The following is a 23342-nucleotide window of genomic DNA, read 5'->3' on the forward strand; positions in this document are numbered from 1 at the left end:
GCAGACTAGGGGGGAGGGGGTGATGGTGGAGTCATTGATGGTGAGTGTGATGGGTCCGGATCTGGTGAGGGTGGTGTTGGTGCCGATGATGAAGAGTTCTGTCTTGTCGCTATTTAATTTGAGGAGGTTATGGGTCATCCAGGTTTGTAGTTCAGTGATGCAGGATTCAATGTGACTGAGGGGAGGGCTGTGGGGGGATTGTGTAGTGATGTAAATGTGGGTGTCATCAGCATAGCAGTGGAAGTTGAGGTTGTATTTGCGAATGATGTGACCGAGGGGGAGAATGTAGCAGATGAAGAGCAGGGGGCCTAGGACTGAGCCTTGGGGGACCCCCTGTGTAACTGGGGAGGGGGAAGAGGTGTGGCCGGAGAGGGAGATAAATTGATGTCTGTCAGTGAGATAGGAAGAAAACCAGTCAAGTGCTGTGCCCTCAACACCCAGTTGGTGCAGCCTTTGGAGGAGGATGGAGTGACCCACTGTGTCAAAGGCTGCACTAAGATCTAGTAGGATCAGGATGTTGAGGGCACCAGCATCAGTGGAGATGAGGAGGTCGTTGATTACTTTGACCAGTGCAGTTTCAGTGCTGTGAGCGGGACGGAAGCCAGATTGAAGGGGTTCATAGAGGGTGTTGGACTGGAGATGGGAGTGGAGTTGGGAGGCAGCAATGCGTTCAAGTGTTTTGGAGAAGAAAGGGAGATTGGATATGGGGCGGTAGTTGGAGAGGTTGGATAGGTCGAGGGTGGGTTTTTTGAGGACAGGGGTGACAGCGGCGAGTTTATAGGGGGAGGGACGTGGCCTAGGGATAGTGACTGGTTGAAGAGGGCGGTGAGGTGGGGGATGAGAGCAGGGAGGCAGGCCTTGGTGAGAGTAGTGGGGAGGGGGTCAAGGGAGCAGGTAGTGGACTTGGAGGTGGTCATGAGGTCCGTGATGAAGGAGGAGTCGACTGGGCGAAGCCAGTAAAAGGGGTGGGAGGGATGGAGTCAGGTGGGGGGAAAATGATAGTGGGGGGGGGGCGAGGGTGGGGGGAGTTGGCGATGCGGGCGGTCAGTGTGCTGTTGATTTGAGATATTTTGTTATTGAAGGAGAGGAGAAACGAGTTGCAGAGGTCAAGGGAGGAGAGTGAGTTATTGTCCGGGGGTTAGGAGTTTCTTGACAGTGGAGAAGAGGGTCCGGGGGTTGTGGTTGCTGCTGTTGATGATGGTGGAGTAGTGGGCGGATTTGGCAGCTTGAAGTGCGTCACGGTAGGAGGAGACGTGCTGTTTGTGGAGGTTGTGTGGATGGTGAGATGGGTTTTTTTATAAAATTGATGTTTGGACAATTTTTTTTTACAACTGAGGTAGGTAGATTAAAGGTACCGGTACCGGTATCGGTTCAAATGTGAACGGTACCCACCCTAGTCGTTAGAGACCACTGGGCCAGTGGCACTGGCCGGAGGTAGGAGGGAGCCGTTTCCTTGCTGCACGGTATGCACTGTACGTTGGCGATTCCTGTGTAGTGAGTCAGGAGAAAGTATTTTGACAATTCCTGTGTAGTGTGAGTCATTTCTCAGAATTACTTCTCTTACACCATGCGCTTGACTGCACACAGAGCAGCCAAAGGACCTACAGTATCTCCACACCACCCTCTCTCTCTAACTCCCCCCTTTCCCTCTCTCTCTCTCTCCCTCCCTGCCTTCCCCTCTCTCTCTCCCTACCATATAATCTCTCTCATTTTTCACATTGCTGCTGCTGGTATTACGCAATACCGTGGTGCCCCTCCCATCCTCTCTACACCCCCCCCCCTATCTCCCTCCCTCCCTCCCTCCCTCCCTCCCTCCCTCCCTCCCTCCCTCCCTCCCTCCCTCCCTCCCTCCCTCCCTCCCTCTCTCTGTCCTGATATTAATGACACAGCTATCTGAGACAGCACCAGTTCTCCTGCTTTCTTGCTCCAGCAGGCTGCTCTCTTCTCTCTCTCTCTCTCTCTCTTTCTCTCTCTCTCTCTCTCTCTCTCTCCCTCTCTCTCTCTCTCTCTCTCTCTCTCTCTCTCTCTCTCTCTCTCTCTCTCTCTCACACACACACACACACACACGTTTTTCCTCTGACTGCATATCGGGACTCACACCCACACTCCTCAAAGTGCGAACACGCACACACACACACACATAAAAGCACCCTCCCGTATGACACAACACACACACACTTTGAAACTACATATTAGAGGCGGCGGAACGCACTTCAAACCCACTCTGAACTCCTGGCGCTCAACATGAGGAGGATCCCGCTGTGCGTCTGTGTCCTGCTCGCAGCAGCCCTGGTGCCGCCGACCGTCTGGACCGCGGAGGACGTGCCCGCCGCCGGCCGCGCCAAGGATGGGACACCAACAGACTCTTAACTCCCGGACCCGGTTCCACCACCACCACCACCACCACCCGCACCACCACCTCCTCCCCCGCAGCCTCCGCCACCTGCCCCTGAAGCTGAGACCCTCGGGTCAGTGCGGGGCTCCGGGGAGAGGAGGAGGACGGGGAGGACTGTCCCTACCAGCTCACCTTCCCTCCTCTCACCATCCAGCTGCCCAAGCAGTTCAGACTCATGGAGAAGACCGCGAAGGAGCTGCGGAGCCTGAAGGAGACGGTGGAGCGGCTGAAGCGTGGGTGTCTGGAGTGCCGGCGCGGGGGCCGCGGTGCCGGCGGCGGGTCGGGACAGGTACCGATACAGGGGGACAGCGCGGACGTGTCGGGACCGGAGCTGGGGAAAGCCGGGACCGGACCGGAGGAGAGGGGAGACGGCACCGTCACTACCAGAGGAGCTGTGGGCACGACACCTGAACCAGGGAAAGGTTCTGGCACAAACCCACTGGACCTTATCACCATGCAGGAGATGCAGGTAAGATAGCCAGAGGTCATAATGATTCAACTCAGACTCGGAAAAATGGCATGTGGTAGGATGACACACAGCGCGTTTTCTAGTGTATACAGAGTATGTGCTTTCTAGTATACACACATAGTATGTGTTTTCTAGTGTACACATAGAGTATGTACTTTCTAGTGTACACATAGAGTATGTGTTTTCTAGTGTATACAGAGTATGTGCTTTCTAGTATACACACATAGTATGTGTTTTCTAGTGTATACAGAGTATGTGCTTTCTAGTATACACACATAGTATGTGTTTTCTAGTATACACATATAGTATGCACTTCTAGTGTACACATAGAGTATGTACTTTCTAGTGTACACATAGAGTATGCACTTTCTAGTGTACACATAGTATGCACTTTCTAGTATACACACACATAGTCTGTGTTTTCTAGTATACGTGTACTTTGTGCTTTCTAGTATGTACACACATATTATGCGCTTTTTAGTGTACACACAGAGCATGTACTTTCTAGTGTACACATATAGTATGCACTTTCTAGTGTACACATAGAGTATGCACTTTCTAGTGTACACATATAGTATGCACTTTCTAGTGTACACATAGAGTATGTACTTTCTAGTGTACACATAGTATGCGCTTTTTAATGTACACACAGAGTATGCGCTTTCTTGTGTATTGACTCGAGACTTGACTTGAAACTTGTATACCCAAGGGACTTCAGACTTGACTCAGACTCGAGATCAGGGACTTGTGAACAATGTGAGAGAATGGCACATCCTAAATAAATAATTAAGCAATAATACACGAGAACCAGTGGGATATCATGAATATTGCCACGGCTGTGATGCGCCCGCAGCCACGAGAGCGTAGCGCGAGTGGCGTAGGCATCACAGAGTGGCAATATTCATGATATCCCACTGGTTCAAGTGTATTATTGCTTTGATACAGCAAGTTGCACCGTCGGGAAAAAATATGGGATGAATACAGACAATTCTAGGGTATTTTATATTGATTTTGGTGAACTTGGCGTCGAAATTTTTTTCCTAAAGATGTCTCGTTGCTATGGAATTTCAAATGGAGTAGGCTATCAACAAGCTATCGAAAAAGTCATCAGCACCACGGACAGTTCCAGTTCAATGCCCAGGCCGCGTGTATATTTTCCCTAACGCTCTTTCACTTCCTCGTTCGGGATGCGCGATCTGATTGGCCACTGACGTTTCTCTCGGCGCCAATCGCGTTACTCCTAACAATCGCGCCTAACTTTCAGTTCCACAGCCCAAGTCCTTCAGTTCCACAGCCCAAGTCCGACATCTTTCATTGGATTAGCATGTCTAATAATGCAGTTTTTCTCAATACCGGTAGATGTACTGCACAAAAAGGGCAGCAAATTAGACCCAGGCAACTACCGCCCTGTTTCTATCCTTACATCCATCTCGAAAGTCATGGAAAAAATAGTATACGAACAGGTCGAAAAGTACCTCGCGGAAAAAAATCGAATCTACGAATTCCAATCTGGCTTCAGAACATCCCACTCCACTGACACATGCCTTCTCTATTTGAACGACCACATCAAACAAGAGGTGGACGCGGGCAAATACTGCGGCATGGTCATGCTGGACCTACAAAAGGCCTTCGACACTGTCAATCACACCATTCTGATTGACAAGCTAAAAGCAATTGGTTTTGATAGTCTATCAGTGAGCTGGATACAATCCTACCTGGAGGAGAGAGAACAGATGGTGGAGGTAAACGGTACCCTATCTCCCCCCCTCCCAGTGAGCTGTGGTGTTTCACAAGGAAGCATACTAGGACCGCTACTGTTCCTAATTTATGCAAATTACATGTCGTCAGCTTGTGACTGCAACTTGTTCCTGTTTGCGGACGACTCAGCCCTGCTGGTCTCTGACAAGAACAAGTTACAGGTTGAAAAAACCCTCAGCTCGGAACTAGGCAAACCTGCATATGGCTCGCCGATAACAAACTATCATTACACATGGGCAAAACAGAGTCCATTCTCTTCGGTTCAAATAACAAACTCAGCAAGACCGACGGCTTCTCAGTTACAGTGGGTGACAATATTGTCACAAGGAAAGATGAAATTACCTACCTGGGTTCCATCCTAGAGGCTAATCTTTCCTGTGACAAAATGGCATCCAATGTAATAAAAAAAGTCAACCAACAAACTCGATTCTTGTACCGGATCTCCTCACTGGTAAACAAGAATACCCTGAAGACTCTGGCAGGAGCACTCATTCAAGGGTACTACGACTATGCTTGCACCTCATGGTACCAAAGCACCTCAAAGGCACTAAAAACCAAATTACAAACATCTCAAAACAAACTAGTCAGACTACTGCTTGACCTGACTCCTAGAACCCACCTCACCCCTGCCCACTTTGACAACCTAGGATGGCTTAGAGTAGACGACAGAGTACAGCAACTTGCAATGGGCCTGGTCTACAAGATACACTACACGACCAAGGTACCCATGTACATGTCAAAATATTTCCCAAAGGTCAGTGAATACCACGATCACAACACCAGAGGTGTTAAACCCAGATTTGGCTCTAAAGGGACTAAACACGTTTCGCAATTATGCCACATCAATGTGGAACGCCATACCCAAAGCTGTAAAGGAAAGTGAATCACTACCCACTTTCAAAAACACTCTCAAAGAACACCTACGGGAGACTGCAATTCGAAACTGGCCCCCACAAATGTCCTAACCCAGCTGTACAGTAAATGACCAAGTATGGCTTTGTCAGTATTCCAATGTACAGTGTCCCCCAACCACCCCCTACCCAACCCCCCCCCCCCCCCACCCCCACCTCCAATGTACAGCCCCCCCCCCCCCAGATCGGGATGCGCGATCTGATTGGCCACTGACGTTTCTCTCGGCGCCAATCGCGTTACTCCTAACAATCGCGCCTAACTTTCAGTTCCACAGCCCAAGTCCTTCAGTTCCACAGCCCAAGTCCGACATCTTTCATTGGATTAGCATGTCTAATAATGCAGTTTTTCTCAATACCGGTAGATGTACTGCACAAAAAGGGCAGCAAATTAGACCCAGGCAACTACCGCCCTGTTTCTATCCTTACATCCATCTCGAAAGTCATGGAAAAAATAGTATACGAACAGGTCGAAAAGTACCTTGCGGAAAAAAATCTAATCTACGAATTCCAATCTGGCTTCAGAACATCCCACTCCACTGACACATGCCTTCTCTATTTGAACGACCACATCAAACAAGAGGTGGACGCGGGCAAATACTGCGGCATGGTCATGCTGGACCTACAAAAGGCCTTCGACACTGTCAATCACACCATTCTGATTGACAAGCTAAAAGCAATTGGTTTTGATAGTCTATCAGTGAGCTGGATACAATCCTACCTGGAGGAGAGAGAACAGATGGTGGAGGTAAACGGTACCCTATCTCCCCCCCTCCCAGTGAGCTGTGGTGTTTCACAAGGAAGCATACTAGGACCGCTACTGTTCCTAATTTATGCAAATTACATGTCGTCAGCTTGTGACTGCAACTTGTTCCTGTTTGCGGACGACTCAGCCCTGCTGGTCTCTGACAAGAACAAGTTACAGGTTGAAAAAACCCTCAGCTCGGAACTAGGCAAACCTGCATATGGCTCGCCGATAACAAACTATCATTACACATGGGCAAAACAGAGTCCATTCTCTTCGGTTCAAATAACAAACTCAGCAAGACCGACGGCTTCTCAGTTACAGTGGGTGACAATATTGTCACAAGGAAAGATGAAATTACCTACCTGGGTTCCATCCTAGAGGCTAATCTTTCCTGTGACAAAATGGCATCCAATGTAATAAAAAAAGTCAACCAACAAACTCGATTCTTGTACCGGATCTCCTCACTGGTAAACAAGAATACCCTGAAGACTCTGGCAGGAGCACTCATTCAAGGGTACTACGACTATGCTTGCACCTCATGGTACCAAAGCACCTCAAAGGCACTAAAAACCAAATTACAAACATCTCAAAACAAACTAGTCAGACTACTGCTTGACCTGACTCCTAGAACCCACCTCACCCCTGCCCACTTTGACAACCTAGGATGGCTTAGAGTAGACGACAGAGTACAGCAACTTGCAATGGGCCTGGTCTACAAGATACACTACACGACCAAGGTACCCATGTACATGTCAAAATATTTCCCAAAGGTCAGTGAATACCACGATCACAACACCAGAGGTGTTAAACCCAGATTTGGCTCTAAAGGGACTAAACACGTTTCGCAATTATGCCACATCAATGTGGAACGCCATACCCAAAGCTGTAAAGGAAAGTGAATCACTACCCACTTTCAAAAACACTCTCAAAGAACACCTACGGGAGACTGCAATTCGAAACTGGCCCCCACAAATGTCCTAACCCAGCTGTACAGTAAATGACCAAGTATGGCTTTGTCAGTATTCCAATGTACAGTGTCCCCCAACCACCCCCTACCCAACCCCCCCCCCCACCCCCACCTCCAATGTACAGCCCCCCCCCCCCCCACCCACCCACCCAACCCCACCCCACCTACCCAACCTCCTCCAATGTACAGTTTCTACGTCAAATGTATATACACTCTTTTCTGGACACTTTTTGTATCACAAACAGTACTGTATTTGCAAATCTGGTATGTCATAAATGTATAGATGTAGCAGTACTGTCTATCTGTATGTCGTGTGTGTCATATATGTTATGATGAATTGAAAATGGGGGACCCTGATGTAAACAAGACGAAAGTCTTTCTCTGGTCTGCATCCCCTTAACAATTGTATGTATTGAGCTGTACTGTACTGTACCCATTCTGCAATCTGTTAATAAAGTTTTCAATCAGTCAATCAATCATGTAGGCCCGTCCTCTTTCTTTTATTTTCTTTTATGGTAACGAGTACGGTAAATCAAACGTAACATTGTCCGTGGAGTAGGTCATGTTGACACAGTTTCCGTTTGATGAATGGCAGTTGAAACTTTCTACAACATTCTAAAGCCAGCGCAGGGGTATATTCATGGTGATTTAACCGTGAGTGTATCATGAATATACTCATGGTTTAGAACGCTCTCGGCCAATCACAATGTGTGATCGGACCTACCTGACAAACGTGTGTGTGTGTGTGGTCTGTGTGTGTGTGTGTGCCTGGTGCGAGCGACCTTATGCAGGAGAGCCTCACTGTACATAGACATCTGTCTGTTACAGATATTAATGAGCTGGGCAATTGTAGACATCCAGAGAATTAGGAAAAGGATTCATTGATATGATTAAAGTATTATACAAAGACCCATCGGCCATGATTACAACAGGTATAATCACCTCCAAAATCTTTCCGGTATCGTGCTCCTCCAGACAGGGTTGCCCTCTTAGTCCCGGACTATTCGCTTTATCATTAGAGCCTTTAGCACAATATATAAGACAATCCCAATCTATAGAACCAATCGCAATAAAGGGCACACAACATCATATTAGTTTATATGCGGATGACGTAATATTGTTCATACAAAACCCTAACACCTCAATGCCTCATCTTCTCAAGTTTATTGATGACTTTGGCAATCTATCGGGAATTAGGATAAATTGGCCAAAGTCGGCTTTCCTTCCACTTAATACCCCTGCAAAGAATACACTCCTTCCAGAAAAAATACCAATGGTTAAACACTTCAGATGTTTAGGAGTTGAAGTATTCCCTACTATAAGCCAAACGGTGAAGTACAATTACATAAAATTCCAAGATAAGATCAAATACGACTTTGACAGGTGGTCCAAACTCAAAAACTCAGTACAGGCACGGGTATCAATAGTTAAGATGGATGTTTTACCTAGAATCAACTTCATTAGCTCAATGTTACCGTTACCCCCTCCTGATGGTTACTGGAAAAAATTACACTCCACCGCATACAAATTTATTTGGAATAACAAACCTCCACGTATAAAAAGATCCACCGCACAGAGAAACAAAGCCGACAGAGGTATGGCATTTCCAGATTTTTACCACTATTTTAAAGCGTACTCTTTAAGACCACTGACAACCTGGTTTGATTCCCAAGCATCTGTATCCTGGAGAAACTTAGAAGTAAATATAGTAGCACCACATAGACTGCAGGACATAGTATACACCATATTATCAATTAAGCAATGCGAATTGAAATTTGGCCCCCTTATTACTCATGTGATCCGAATATGGCGTGAAACACAAAAAAAATATTCTAACCAACATAAATGGCACAGTCATACTCCCCTATTCAATAACAATGCACTCCTGATTGGAAAACGACCTATAAGATACCCTAAATGGGAAAAGCAGGGCATACACACATTAGGAGATGTTTTCAACAAACAGGGTTTTTGTAGCTATAAAGACATACATAAAAAATGTAATCTCACCAGTTCCACATATTATTTTTACGTTCAGTTATTGGTTTGTTTGAAGGCTCATGGAGTCCCATTAAGGATACCAATTGAGCACCACAGATATCACAAATTCTTCTATGAAAGAGAGACATCGAGAGGTTTCGTATCAGATTTTTATCATCACTTACTAACGTCCTCGTATGGAATCCTCCCCCTAGACTCAGTCTGGAGGAGGGATATACCAGACTTGGAAATAAATTTTGATTGGCAAGAAGTCTGGGCAAACGTTCGAATTGCGTCACGTAACCCGGACCATCAACAAATGAATCTTAATTATATTTATAGGACATACTTGACTCCTATAAGATTGAACAGAATGGGACTTAAACAAGACTCCAGATGTTCCTTATGTACAAATGGGGATGAGGGTACATTTATGCACATGTATTGGGATTGCCCACCAGTTAAGATATTCTGGAAAGAAGTGGCCCAGCAATTATCAAATTTCTTATTTCTGAACATACCTGTACACCCCTCTGTATTGCTGTTGAATGATGTTTTTCAGTATGGAGCCCCTATACAGCTAAAGAGATTAGTTTTATCTGGTCTCACAGCGGCTAAAAAGGTGATAGCATCACGATGGTTTCAACCGGAAAAAATTTGTCGGAAGGTATGGGTTATTACATATCTAGAAATATCTACAGCAAGAATTTTAGGTGTCAGTGAAGCCAAAATTGCAATCTGGTTAGAAGTGGTGGAGAGAATAAAAGCTAGCATATGAATTGTAGTGCCTGGTTAGGAACGAATGATAATGGATGGATTATCCAAGTGGGGGTCCGGGGGGGTGGGCGAGCGAGAGCATATGTATGTAGGGTATTAGATAGCAAGTATTAGGTGTATATCTCGTATACTACATTTATTTAAATGGTGATTTCATTGGATGTTTACTGTTAATGCTTGTATGTCTAATTTTATGTTATGTTTAAAAAATAATAATAAAAAAAAAATACAAAAAAAAAATACATCCAGAGAATTAGGAAAATATCTTTTGAATTTAATGTAACTCCAGTTACACTATGCCACTGGTGGCCACTGGTGGTCGTGGTGGAAACCTGCAGGGATAGTTTCACTTTTGAAATCCTATTGAGTCTATGAAGGACAAATGTAGGCCACATACTGTATACACATCTGAGTCAGATGATCTGACGCTGGATTTACTACAATATATGACTAGAATCAGCTTGTTGATGTAACAGCTTTTCCCCCCTCTAACAAACATTGATTGCCATTTGTTTCATAGTGATGCACTATGGCACATTCATTAGAATAGAATTTTGTAGTTGAAATTTGACCCTACCTGAGAAGCATGAGGGAGATAGCAAATATGGGTGGATAAAACAGTCCTGCTTCATGTGTGACGCACCAGTCTCCCTCTACATGTATTATTGCCAATAATTCTTTACTTTGTAAAGATTGTGTTCATTGAGGATTTAGGAATGATCATAATATGGGGTGTCCAAGACCAGTCGTATGGGAGAAGACAAATCCTATGTAGCGTCCTTCCAGAATAACTTTTAAAACCAAAGCTCTCTTTTCCCCCTCCATATTACAGTGCAGTATGATATTTTACAGTTACCTTATTGATACCTTAATGTAGATAAAAGATAAAAGTGGTAATAGTAAATGGTAATAGTAATGTAATACATTACAGATCAACATGTAACACAAAATGCATTGCCTGGAAATAACCATGTTGCACAGCTGTTATATCTAACCTAATTAAACACCAATTAACACACTTGACGTGGACTTGTGACCAAAGACTTGAGACTTGACTTGGGCTTCCATAAAATGACTTGCGAGTATCTATGTGTAGTCTATAATGTTGTGTATAGTGTATATTTAGTATAATGGTGTGTATAGTGTATCTAGTATAATGGTGTGTATAGTGTATAATAGTATAGTGTTGTGTAGTGTATAATATCTAGTTACGTATATTGTTGTTTATAGTGTATAATATCTAGTATAATGTTGTATATAGTGTATCATATCTAGATAGTTGTATAGTGTATAATATATTGTATAGTGTTGGGAGAAGTGATCAATAGCCCCAGTCAATATGAATTTGAGATTCGTTATTTTATGATGCAGTGCAGAATACTGGTTGTAACATCACTGCACCAAATCAAAAACACAAGGAGCCAATGTCAGAATGGCTGTATAGTATGGTCTAAATAAAATGTATATGGTATATAACTTAATAATACATTGGCATGGTGCCCTTTCAGTCTATTTGCTTTTACGATTATATAATATTTTGATAAACTAAAAGGTAGAATCGCTAATCCCGTCAAACAGCAACCTCTAGGGTAAAAGAGCTGTGCTGGGTATTGCACTTTGTTTACAGTTTTTGTTTTGGTTGAGTGGAGATAGGGGAGGGGTTGATTCTACCAAGATACAACAACAACAACAACAACAACAACAACAACAACAACAACAACAACAACAACAACAACAATGAAAAGAACAACAACCAACCAAACAAACAAACAAACACCAATGCAGACAGGTGTGTAAAACATAAAGATGTCTCATCTCTTATTTGAAATGGTTATTGCAGTGTGGAGGAGATGATGTGTTTTTCTGTGAAAGTTCTTTCTGGCCAGAGGAACTGTTATTGTGTTGCTGTCTTGATGGGAGTGGTTGAAAGGAGATCCAGAGGGAGGGGGCTGGGGGTGTAAAGCATGTTCTCTCAACTCTCTCTCTCTCTGAAAGAAACAAACCATCAAGTATCCAAACAGCAGCACCCTAGTGTTGCGTTCAGGTGGTTGAGACAAGTAACCGTAAAGGAACCGAGAAGTGAAAAAACAGGAATAGCACAAATAACTTAAAATCCACATCCTTGACCTCAGACTGTCAACAACTCTGTCAACAAAAAAACTAAATATAATATAACTAAATATATGCCTATATTAGTTATAGTCTAAGTATATGCTAACACTATGTGTTGAAGGCAGAGGTTCTGTTTAGGATTGTTAGTAACTGTCTAACTGCATATATATAACTGTTTACACTAGTAACTGTCTATCTGCATATATAGCTGTTTCCACTAGAGGGCGCTCTAGGCGGAGACACTCAGGAGTACTACCAGGTGGCGAGTATAAATAGATATGTCTCCTCCCACTTCTTTCTTTCCCCCCAAGCCTCTCAGAGAGAGGAGATCTGTATGTTACTGCTGCTCTTCATGTGAATAAATAAACCACGCCAGTTAAGGCTCAAGATAGAAACCATGCCTCTTGACCACATTATTATCGCCCTATAGCCGAATTCTGTTAACACTATGCTTATACCATAACTAAATATATGCTTATATTATAAATAACTAAATATAAACTAGGGATGATGCACCAATACCACCTTTTCACTGCTGATACAAAGTACTCATCCGATCCGTTGCTTTTACTGAACAGTATAGACTTAGACCATCACTGTTACTGAACAGTATAGACTTAGACCATCACTGTTACTTAAGCATTACATCACGCGCAGGAGTGGTTTGTGAACAATAAACCATGCCTAGGGGTGATCGTTAGGCCCGAGGCACAGCCGAGGGTCGTTAGACCCCCCTAGGCATGGTTTATTGTTCACAAATCACGACTGCAAGTGGTGTAATGCTTTTATACAACTGCCACATTCATCCAACCTTATTGCTATACAATAAACACACATTAATCGAAGATTTATTGAAAAAACCATCCGCCAGAAAAAGTAGTTCCCACAACAACAAAAAAGACAAGTTGCCTCCATGTGGAAGCAGCTCGGAAGTGCATCCAACCAACTAACACATCCAACTGTGTGTTATTGGAATGATTGAGAGAAGTTGCCTCCATGTGCAAGCAGCTCGGAAGTGCATCCAACCAACTAACACATCCAACTGTGTGTTATTGGAATGATTGAGAGAAGTTGCCTCATGTGGAAGCAGCTCGGAAGTGCATCCAACGGATCCAACAAACTAACACATCCAACTGTGTGTTATTGGAATGATTGATTGAACATTTTATTACCAGATGCAGAATGGGTACAATACAGTACGGCTCAATACACACAATTGTTAAGGGGATGCAGACCTACTTTCTATATAACTTCATTCTTAGATGCTTCTATAGAAAGTAGGTAAAACAAATTAAAAGGTTTTCTTTGCCCTATAGGGAAAAAAAAGTTTTCTTCGCCCTATTTTTTTATTTATTTTTTTAAACCTACTTTAGAGGGCCTAAACTTAACCAGTTGAAAACCAGGCGTACAGTAATAAAATTGGCAATCAACCAATCAATCAATTCAATAGGCCATGCTCACTTAAAACATCGCAACACCCAGCTCTCTCTCAGTCTGACTCTCCTCCGCCGTTGCAGACAGGAGTGTGTGTGTGTGTGTGTGTTTCAAGTTTCAAGTTTCAAGTTTCTTTAATAGTTGTCATACAAAAGTACAGAATACTTTTATACAAAATGCTTCTTACTGTTACGCTCCAGAGACTGTGCAAGACAAGATAAGTATGAAATAAAATAACATAGTATAGCATGTAAATTAGAAGTAAAAAAATTAGGTCACAGTGTTCAGTATAGACTGTTCGATGCAGAATAAACGTAACTGAGTTACCATATAATATACAATATACTATGCAGTGTGCTAATATACAATACTATATAGTGCAAGGCAGAAATGGGATGAGGTGCAATTTAGGTACAATTTACAGTAGGTGTACGAGTTGTAGTGCAAATCCTTTATCAATAAATATAAAGTGTGTTTGTGTGATCTAAAGTGTGGAGAGTGGGTGCTGCAGTGTGTTGTTTGTTTAAGTGAGTGTGTGCGTGTGGGTGTGTGTGCTGTGTGCATTTGATGGTTGTTGCATAGTGTTTATTGTTCGTTTAGCAGCCTGATGGCCTGGGGATAGAAGCTTCTTCTGAGTCTTTCTGTGCTCGCCTTAAGACTCCGGTATCGCTTGCCTGACCGCAGCAGTTCAAAGAGGCAGTTATTCGGGTGGCTGGAGTCCTTGATGATTCTCTTAGCCTTCCCCCTGCACCGCTTGTTGTAAATGTTCTGGAGGGTGGGAAGCCCCCCTCCAATTGTGCGTTCGGCTGAACGTGTCACTCTTTGTAGTCTGCTACGGTCTTGTGCAGTGCTATTCCCAAACCAGGAGGTGATGTTGCCAGTCAGGATGCTCTCTATTGTACATGAGTAGAAGTTCCTAAGGATCTTCTGACTGACTTGGAACTTCCTTAGGCGCCTGAGGAAGTAGAGGCGTTGTCGTGCCTTCTTCACAACACTGTCAATGTGTGTGGTCCATGTCAAGTCCTCGGATATGTGGGCTCCGAGGTACTTGAAACTGTTCACTCTCTCAACCGGTGCCCCGTCGATGCTGAGGGGGCTGTAGTCCTTGACCCCCGACCTCCTGAAGTCCACAATCATCTCTTTTGTTTTGCTGACGTTCAGGGAGAGGCAGTTCTCCTGACACCACTGTGACAGATTCTCTACCTCTTCCAGGTAGGTGTGTGTGTGTGTGTGTGTGTGTGTGTGTGTGTGTGTGTGTGTGTGTGTGTGTGTGTGTGTGTGTGTGTGTGTGTGTGTGTGTGTGTGTGTGTGTGTGTGTGTGTGTGTGTGTGTGTGTGTGTGTGTGTGTGTGTGTGTGTGTGTGTGTGTGTGTGTGTGTGTGGGTGTGCCAGACAGTGTGAGAGTGAGCTCTGCAGTCAGGGGGAAGGAAGAAGAAATTTAAAATAAAATTGCAAATAATCAATCAATCAATCCGCGATTTTTCTTTTGTTCTACAATGACTCATGACCCATCAATTACATCATCCAACATTGTTTAAAGGACTAAGACATTCGCCGTGACAGAATCGCTTTATATTTAGTCGCTATCAACATATCCATTTGTTAAAGCCATCTTGTTTTCTCCGAAGAATCTGCACGGCGGAGTGATGTGATTCGGTTGTGGGCGGGTCCTGGGACCAGGAGCGTGGATTGTGCCCTATACATACGTGTAAATGGACTGTTTCAGCCAATCAGAATCGAGAAATTTGCATGCCGTTGTATAATGAACAGTATAGACTTAGACCATCGGTTTTACTGAACAGTATAGACTTAGACCATCACTGTTACTGAACAGTATAGACTTAGACCATCACTGTTACTGAACAGTATAGACTTAGACCATCACTGTTACTGAACAGTATAGACTTAGACCATCGGTTTACTGAACAGTATAGACTTAGACCAGCAGTTTTACTGAGCAGTATAGACTTAGACCATTAGCTTGGGGTGATTGGGTCAAATGAAATGATAATAAATATTTTCCTGGTCCCTCTGTGCGGCAGGTGAAGATGAACCGCATGTCGGCCAGCCTGCGGAGCGCTCGGAGCCACATCTCCTCGATGGAGGGCCGTCTGGAGAGCCTGAGGCTCATCAACGTGGACAACGTCCGGTCCATGGTGGACAACAGGGTGGGCAACATCACGGAGGTGGTCAACAAGCTCAAGTCCTCCTGCAACACCTACTGTCCAGCCGTGACCTCCCCGCGAAGTACGTCCTCCTCCTCTCACTAGCTTACAGCATTCTACTCTGTTCTGTTCTATTCTGTTTTTATACAGGCGTGTGTATTCCGTGTACCAGCCAGTACACGACTCAGTGTTAAAGGGACGTTTCACTCATGTAGAACTTGTCAAAATTCAGCAGTCTTCCCCTAAAATCATCTACGGTACAACTAAGCTAGCGACCACCACTGTCCCCATTGTCCGCCGTCAACACCGCCATTTCTCCCAGGTATCAGAATCCTCATTAACTTGCATTCATGTTGAGGACCAACTAGTATGAATATCATACTTCTGAAGTATTTAAAGGGGAGATGAAGCATAGCGATAAACACATAGTCATAGCATCAAATTAGTATTTAGATAAACCACAGAAAAAATCACGTTATAAAAATAAGGCGTTTCTAAGAAAAAACTATTTGTAATGTCCATTTATGTAGCATTTATGAACATGTGCGGCGCCATTTTGTTGCTGACGTCACGGTGTTGGTTTGGTGTATACACTGTGGGTTAGCTGCATAGTAAACATGGACTGTTGGGTCAGTCAAATGTTGCCTACCAAACAACGGGACCGCGGTGGTTCTTTTTGTATTGCTCCTGGCTGTTCAAACAAATTTTACCGTGTGAAAGAGAGAGGAAAGTTGGTTAATTTCCACAAACTACCAGTGAAAAAAACAGGGAATGAAGATCTCCAGCGAACACTTCATTGCCTCGGATTATGTTGTTGGGGGTGGAAGGTTTGTCCAGAAGACCACTAATCAGCTGAAGCCTGATGCGGTTCCCTCTGTCTTCGACAGACAGACCGGCGCAGGCTCCCGGGAGCGATGGCTAGCTAGTTAGCACCAGCCGGGGACCGGCGGGGACCGGCTAGCTAGTTAGCACCAGCCGGGGACCGGCGTTAGCTCCCGGGAGCGATGGTTAGCTAGTTAGCACCAGCCTAACTAGCTAGCCATCGCTCCCGGGAGCTGACGCCGGTCCCCGATGGCTAGCTAGTTAGCACCAGCCGGGGACCGGCGTCAGCCCCCGGGAGCGATGGCTAGCTAGTTAGCACCAGCCTAACTAGCTAGCCATCGCTCCCGGGAGCTAACGCCGGTCCCCGGCTGGTGCTAACTAGCTAGCCATCGCTCCCAGGAGCTGACGCCGGTCCCCGGCTGGTGCTAACTAGCTAGCCATCGCTCCCGGGAGCTGACGCCAGTCCCCGGCTGGTGCTAACTAGCTAGCCATCGCTCCCGGGAGCTGACGCCGGTCCCCGGCTGGTGCTAACTAGCTAGCCATCGCTCCGGGAGCTATCGCCGGTCCCCGGCTGGTGCTAACTAGCTAGCCGGTCCCCGCCGGTCCCCGGCTGGTGCTAACTAGCTAGCCATTGCTCCCGGGAGCCTGCGCCGGTCTGTCTGTCGAAGACAGAGGGAACCGCATCAGGCTTCAGCTGATTAGTGGTCTTCTGGACAAACCTTCCACCCCCAACAACATAATCCGAGGCAATGAAGTGTTCGCTGGAGATCTTCATTCCCTGTCCAACAGGCTGATCGCGCCGCCTGAGTGCAGCCAGCCTGAGCCAATGTGCCAACAAGACTGTTTTTTTCACTGGTAGTTTGTGGAAATTAACCAACTTTCCTCTCTCTTTCACACAGTAAAATTTGTTTGAACAGCCAGGAGCAATACAAAAAGAACCACCGCGGTCCCGTTGTTTGGTAGGCAACATTTGACTGACCCGACAGTCCATGTTTACTATGCAGCTAACCCACAGTGTATACACCAAACCAACACCGTGACGTCAGCAACAAAATGGCGCCGCCCATGGCGAAAACAGGGAAATTATATTTGATTTTTCAGACAAATAAGCAGGATTTCACATTTTATTATAGGACCCTGTCTTACACAAGGTACACAACAAACAAACTAGGATCACATTGTTCACTGCTTCATCTCCACTTTAAACAAACAACCACTGCTGTCCGCACCTGTGCAGGTAGAGGTAGAGGTAAGAAACTTGACAAGTTTGAAATATCCCTCTAAGGCATGTTTCATTGGTTGATGTTACAGTCCAAGCCGTATCTATTCTATCCTATTGACTTCTGTTGATTATTCCAATCCTCTTTTCATTGCACCACATGCCATCGGTTCCACTCCATATATCCACATAAGAAAAACGGCCGCAGTATGAATTCGGTCAATTGTGGTGGTGGTGGTTCTGTTTCCTGGCTCGGGATCGATCTCATCCTCTGAGAGCGCCGGCCTGCCAACATAATGAAACTAAGTGATCACCTCCACGCCGTGGCGACAGGAACCATGTCTTCCAGGATGATAATGCACTTATCAGCAAATGATCACATTTGAACAACTCAACGTTCCATTCCTCTGTCTTCTACAAAAATAGACTTTGCAGTAAGGTATTTTTTTTTTACATTTATTCTGAAACCCATTGGCCTGACGCCTAACTTCTGTGCAGCAGTACAGTATGCGTCTATTCTTTTGCCAACGGATTTCCAGTTCCGTGTTCGCATTCTGCGATCTGATTGGCCACTGACGTTTCTGGTGCGATCTGATTGGCCACTGACGTTTCTGGTCATGTGACATGTGCGCCCAATCGCGTGACGCGCACATTTCCGCCTCGAACAGCAGCAAACTAGCTAACGCCTAGTTTATCACTGGTTAAGCTTAGGCGACTCTTTCGAAGTTGGTTATGGTTAGAGTATGGAATCAGGGCTGGTGTTCTATCACCCTGCTCTAAGACAAACTCTAACCTTAACCAACTTCGAAAGAGTGCCTAAGCTTAACCGGTGAAAGAAATAGGCATCACACGATTGGCGCGACCAGAAACGTCAGTGGCCAATCAGAGCGCAGAACGCGAACGCGGAACTGGAAATCCGTTGGTAAAATTATTCAGGCGTACAGTATCTGTAGATCACAAGACAAAGACTTGACCAAAGGATGGTTGTGATTGGATGGTCAAGAAAAAGAGAGCAGAGGAAATGTGCTTTGCTGGAGAGGTGCACAGTCACACAGGCATGAGGTAATGTGACAACTTAGGTCAAATTATGATTCTAAACTACATCTTATATAACTCACTGGCCTTCTGACATACCTATACTCTCCATACGGAGGGAGAGAGAGGGGGAGAGATATATATATACAGAGAGAGAGAGAGAGAGAGAGAGAGAGAGAGAGAGAGAGAGAGAGAGAGAGAGAGAGAGAGAGAGAGAGAGAGAGAGAGAGGGGGAGAGGGAGAGAGGGAGAGAGAGAGAGAGATACAGAGGGGGAGTGAGAGGAAGAGTGAGAGGGAGAGAGAGAGAGAGGGAGAGTGTGTGTGAGAGACAGTGAGAAAGTGAAAGAGGGAGATAGTGTGTGTGTGTGAGAGAGAGAGAGAGAGAGAGAGAGAGAGAGAGAGAGAGAGAGAGAGAGAGAGACAGAGAGAGAGAGAGATAAATATGAAACAATTATAAATAAGAGCAAGACAATAAAAGTACTGAGAAGAGGAGAAAATGAGCGCTGCATGGAAAGCAGACGTCCAAAACCAGAATATCATCAAATTGAAATCAAAAAAGAAAATTTGCCTGATTTTGCATGTGAAAATTAGAATGCAAGACTATTGGTGGCCTCATGAGAACAACAGACGTGACTGCCTGGCTTATTTCTAAGTACATTAGCTGAGACACTGGTGTGAAGGGGATTCTTTTTTTTTCATCCTTCTGCCTCTCTCTCTAGTCGAAAGAGTGCCTAAGCTTAACCGGTGAAAGAAATAGGCGTCACACGATTGGCGCGACCAGAAACGTCAGTGGCCAATCAGAGCGCAGAACGCGAACGCGGAACTGGAAATCCGTTGGTAAAATTATTCAGGCGTACAGTATCTGTAGATCACAAGACAAAGACTTGACCAAAGGATGGTTGTGATTGGATGGTCAAGAAAAAGAGAGCAGAGGAAATGTGCTTTGCTGGAGAGGTGCACAGTCACACAGGCATGAGGTAATGTGACAACTTAGGTCAAATTATGATTCTAAACTACATCTTATATAACTCACTGGCCTTCTGACATACCTATACTCTCCATACGGAGGGAGAGAGAGGGGGAGAGATATATATATACAGAGAGAGAGAGAGAGAGAGAGAGAGAGAGAGAGAGAGAGAGAGAGAGAGAGAGAGAGAGAGAGAGGGAGAGAGGGAGAGAGGGAGAGAGAGAGAGAGATACAGAGGGGGAGTGAGAGGAAGAGTGAGAGGGAGAGAGAGAGAGAGGGAGAGTGTGTGTGAGAGACAGTGAGAAAGTGAAAGAGGGAGATAGTGTGTGTGTGTGAGAGAGAGAGAGAGAGAGACAGAGAGAGAGAGAGATAAATATGAAACAATTATAAATAAGAGCAAGACAATAAAAGTACTGAGAAGAGGAGAAAATGAGCGCTGCATGGAAAGCAGACGTCCAAAACCAGAATATCATCAAATTGAAATCAAAAAAGAAAATGTGCCTGATTTTGCATGTGAAAATTAGAATGCAAGACTATTGGTGGCCTCATGAGAACAACAGACGTGACTGCCTGGCTTATTTCTAAGTACATTAGCTGAGACACTGGTGTGAAGGGGATTCTTTTTTTTTCATCCTTCTGCCTCTCTCTCTAGTCTCTCCCTCTCTCCATCCTTCTGCCTCTCTGTCCCGCTCTCCATCCTTCTGTCTCTCTCTCCACCTCTCGCTCTCTAGCTATATCTCTTTCTCTCTATCTCTCCATCCTTCTGTCTCTCTCCACATCTCTCTCTCTAGCTCTCCCTCTTTCTCCAGCTCTCCCTCTGTCTCCATCCTTCTGTCTCTCTCCACCTCTCTCTCTAGCTTTCCCTCTCTCCATCCGTCTCTCTCCCCACCTCGCTCTCTAGCTCTCTCTCCATCCTTCTGTCTTTCCCCACCTCTCTCTCCATCATTCTGTCACTCTCTCCACCTCTCTCTCTCTAGCTCTCCCTCTCACCATCATTCTATCTCTCTCTCCAGTTCTCCCTCTCTCCATCCTTCTCTCTTTCCACCTCTCTCTCTATCTCTCCATCATTATGTCTCTCTCTCCACATATATCCCTCTCTCCATCCTTCTGTCTCTCTCTCCACCTCTCTCTCTCTCTCTAGCTATCTCCCTCTCTCTCTCCTTCAGTCTCTCTCCATCTCTCTCTCTTTCTCTCCAGTTCTCCATCTCTCTCTCCACCATTCTGTCTATCTCTCCACCTCACTCTCTAGCTCTCTCTCTTTGTCTTTGCATCCCTCTCTCCTTCATACTTTCCTCCCTACTTTCCCTTGCTGTCCGTTCCTCTCCCACTATTCCTCTCTTCTCTTTCCCTCCTCCTTTCATCTCTCTTTCTTTTCTCTGTGCATTTCATCTCTTTCTCTCACTGTTGATGAGCATTTAAATTGTGTGTGCGATACAGCAGTCCTATCTGAGTGAGCAGGCAGAGTACATTCTTATTAGATAAGATACGATTATTCATTTATTGATCCCTTGGGGAAATCCGGGTGTCATAGCAGCATGGGGGAGGTACAGGTATGGGCAGGGTAACAGAATAAAGACAATAAATACAATTAAATCTGAATATAAAAATATGAAAAAGAAATAAACAGTGAGTGTAAACAATACAGTATAATCAACTCTGAATATAACAATATGATACAAAACAGTGTAACAGTGAAAAGTGTAAACAAAGGTGCAGATGAGGGAAGTTATTGGTAAAATCATTAATCATTAGTCTGTTTCACAAGGTTAAACATAAAGGGGAGATAAGATTTGGAGTAAACCAAAGCAGTGAGATTAAATATGACTATTCCATGGAGAACTATGTCCTATATAAATTGTCAAAGAAAAACAGATCACTTTGTGCTCAGATTAGACGATGTATTCTGCCACTTTATATTGAAACAGTTAGGTAGGTAGTTGGGTTGGAAGAAGAAAGTGGAATTTGCCCGATGTGTGACCTTGTGTGATCACTTCGTTCTGTTTGGTCCTTTCTACTGGAAGATCTGTGATGTGTTGTTTAGAAACACAAATACTGAGGTAGGTTTGATAAATACTGATGACTCACAACGATTGAACTGGCCGTTTGAAAAAGAGACATTTAGGCTGTAGGCAGAGGTGTAAAAAGTACACAGAAATTATACTTAAGTGAAAGTATGGGTACCGTCTCAAAATCGTACTCAAGTAAAAGTCAGAGTATCTGGCTAAAAACACACTTGAGTAAAAGTCCAAAAGTTTCTACTTTTAAATGTACTTGAGTACTAAAAAAGTTAAAACTTTTTTTCTGACTGTCTATTCTTCTGATAGCAGGTGTTTAATCAAAGATCCCCGCGTTCTAGTCTTGCACAAGGACCAATCAGCATGGGTATGGGCGGGTTACTTTTCCATTGATGGGGATTTGATTGGCTGTTTTTAAATAAAGTGCGGCCGCAGGATTACCGTTAACGTTAGTTCGGCCAGAGAAATAGTTGGACCTGCGAAATTTGTACTTTGTAGATCTGCATTTTAAATGTAAAGAGGAAAAAGTATGTATTTTTTCCTCTGAAATGTAATTGAGTAAAAGTACAAGTATACAAACCTAATAATCCTTGAGTAAAGTACAAATCCCCCAAAACAGTACTTAAGTATTGTAACAAAGTACAATTACTCAAGTACTTTACACCCCTGGCTGTAGGCTAGGTGTAGTGTGTACTATTCATGTATTAGTGTGATTTCATACTGTAACTGAGGGGTACAATTCCCTGACTGTATTACTAGATATGATACTTACTACCACTACCTTTGTACTTAATATTCGGCCACCCAGTACACGGCATAAATATATTATCATGAACACTCTCACGTAGATGAAACGGATCCAACACAAATGTACGAATTAGAAACAGGTCTTTATTTCCTACACAGCTATGGTGTGTAGAATAAGCACTTAATCACTTAATTACATTTATGAATTGAAATAGTATGCACTTTTATGGCAAGGAGTATTCGTCGGTATATCAATAGAGAATGTCCAATCTCTGAAGGCGCAGGTGGTAAATATACGACCTGGAATAGTTAAGGAATAACAGCAATGATACTTTAATGATTATAGGCTGGATACACTAGAGGGGGTTAATCCGGTCGCTTGTAAGCCGACAGGAGTAGGAGGGGGGGGGGGGGTAGAATCCAGCTGCCTCGTCCGGCCAAGGGTATCCCAGGTGAACCCACTGTAGTGCCGTTCAATGCGCCGGCGATCGTTGGACCACAGATGAAAGCAGGTGGACTCTTTGTGGGCTGGCTCTCTCCGGTCCACGGGGGAGAGACGTGAAGAGACCTCGTCTTGCAGAGCGTCTCCTCACCTTGCGTCCTCTCCAGGGGGGGGGGTTCCAACACACGGCAGTGTCGGGGGTCTTTATCCATGGAATAATCAAAGTATCCAAAGCATAATCCGTGCCTGGGAAGGCGGGCTGTCGTCGGTAGAATAATCCGGTATACAGGTCCACTCGCTCGTCGGCTCTGGGGCTCCTCGGGTGCAGCTTCACATAGGGTCAACCACCCTGGGTAAGCAGCCAGTTCTCTGCCCGAAACGAT

General features: G+C 44.8%; 1 protein-coding gene across 1 annotated transcript in view; it reads left to right on the forward strand.

Moving 5' to 3' along the window:
- The window catches only part of fgl2a (fibrinogen-like 2a), a 59157-nt gene that overhangs the window by 926 nt on the left and 34889 nt on the right, over positions 1-23342 (forward strand). The window contains 4 exon segments of the mRNA XM_084330986.1: positions 1083-1105; positions 2253-2487; positions 2489-2864; positions 15590-15794. Of these exon segments, the coding sequence (XP_084187112.1) occupies positions 1083-1105; positions 2253-2487; positions 2489-2864; positions 15590-15794 (839 nt within the window).

Source organism: Notolepis coatsorum (assembly GCF_963971535.1).
Source record: "Notolepis coatsorum genome assembly, chromosome: 15".
Lineage (NCBI taxonomy): Eukaryota > Metazoa > Chordata > Actinopteri > Aulopiformes > Paralepididae > Notolepis > Notolepis coatsorum.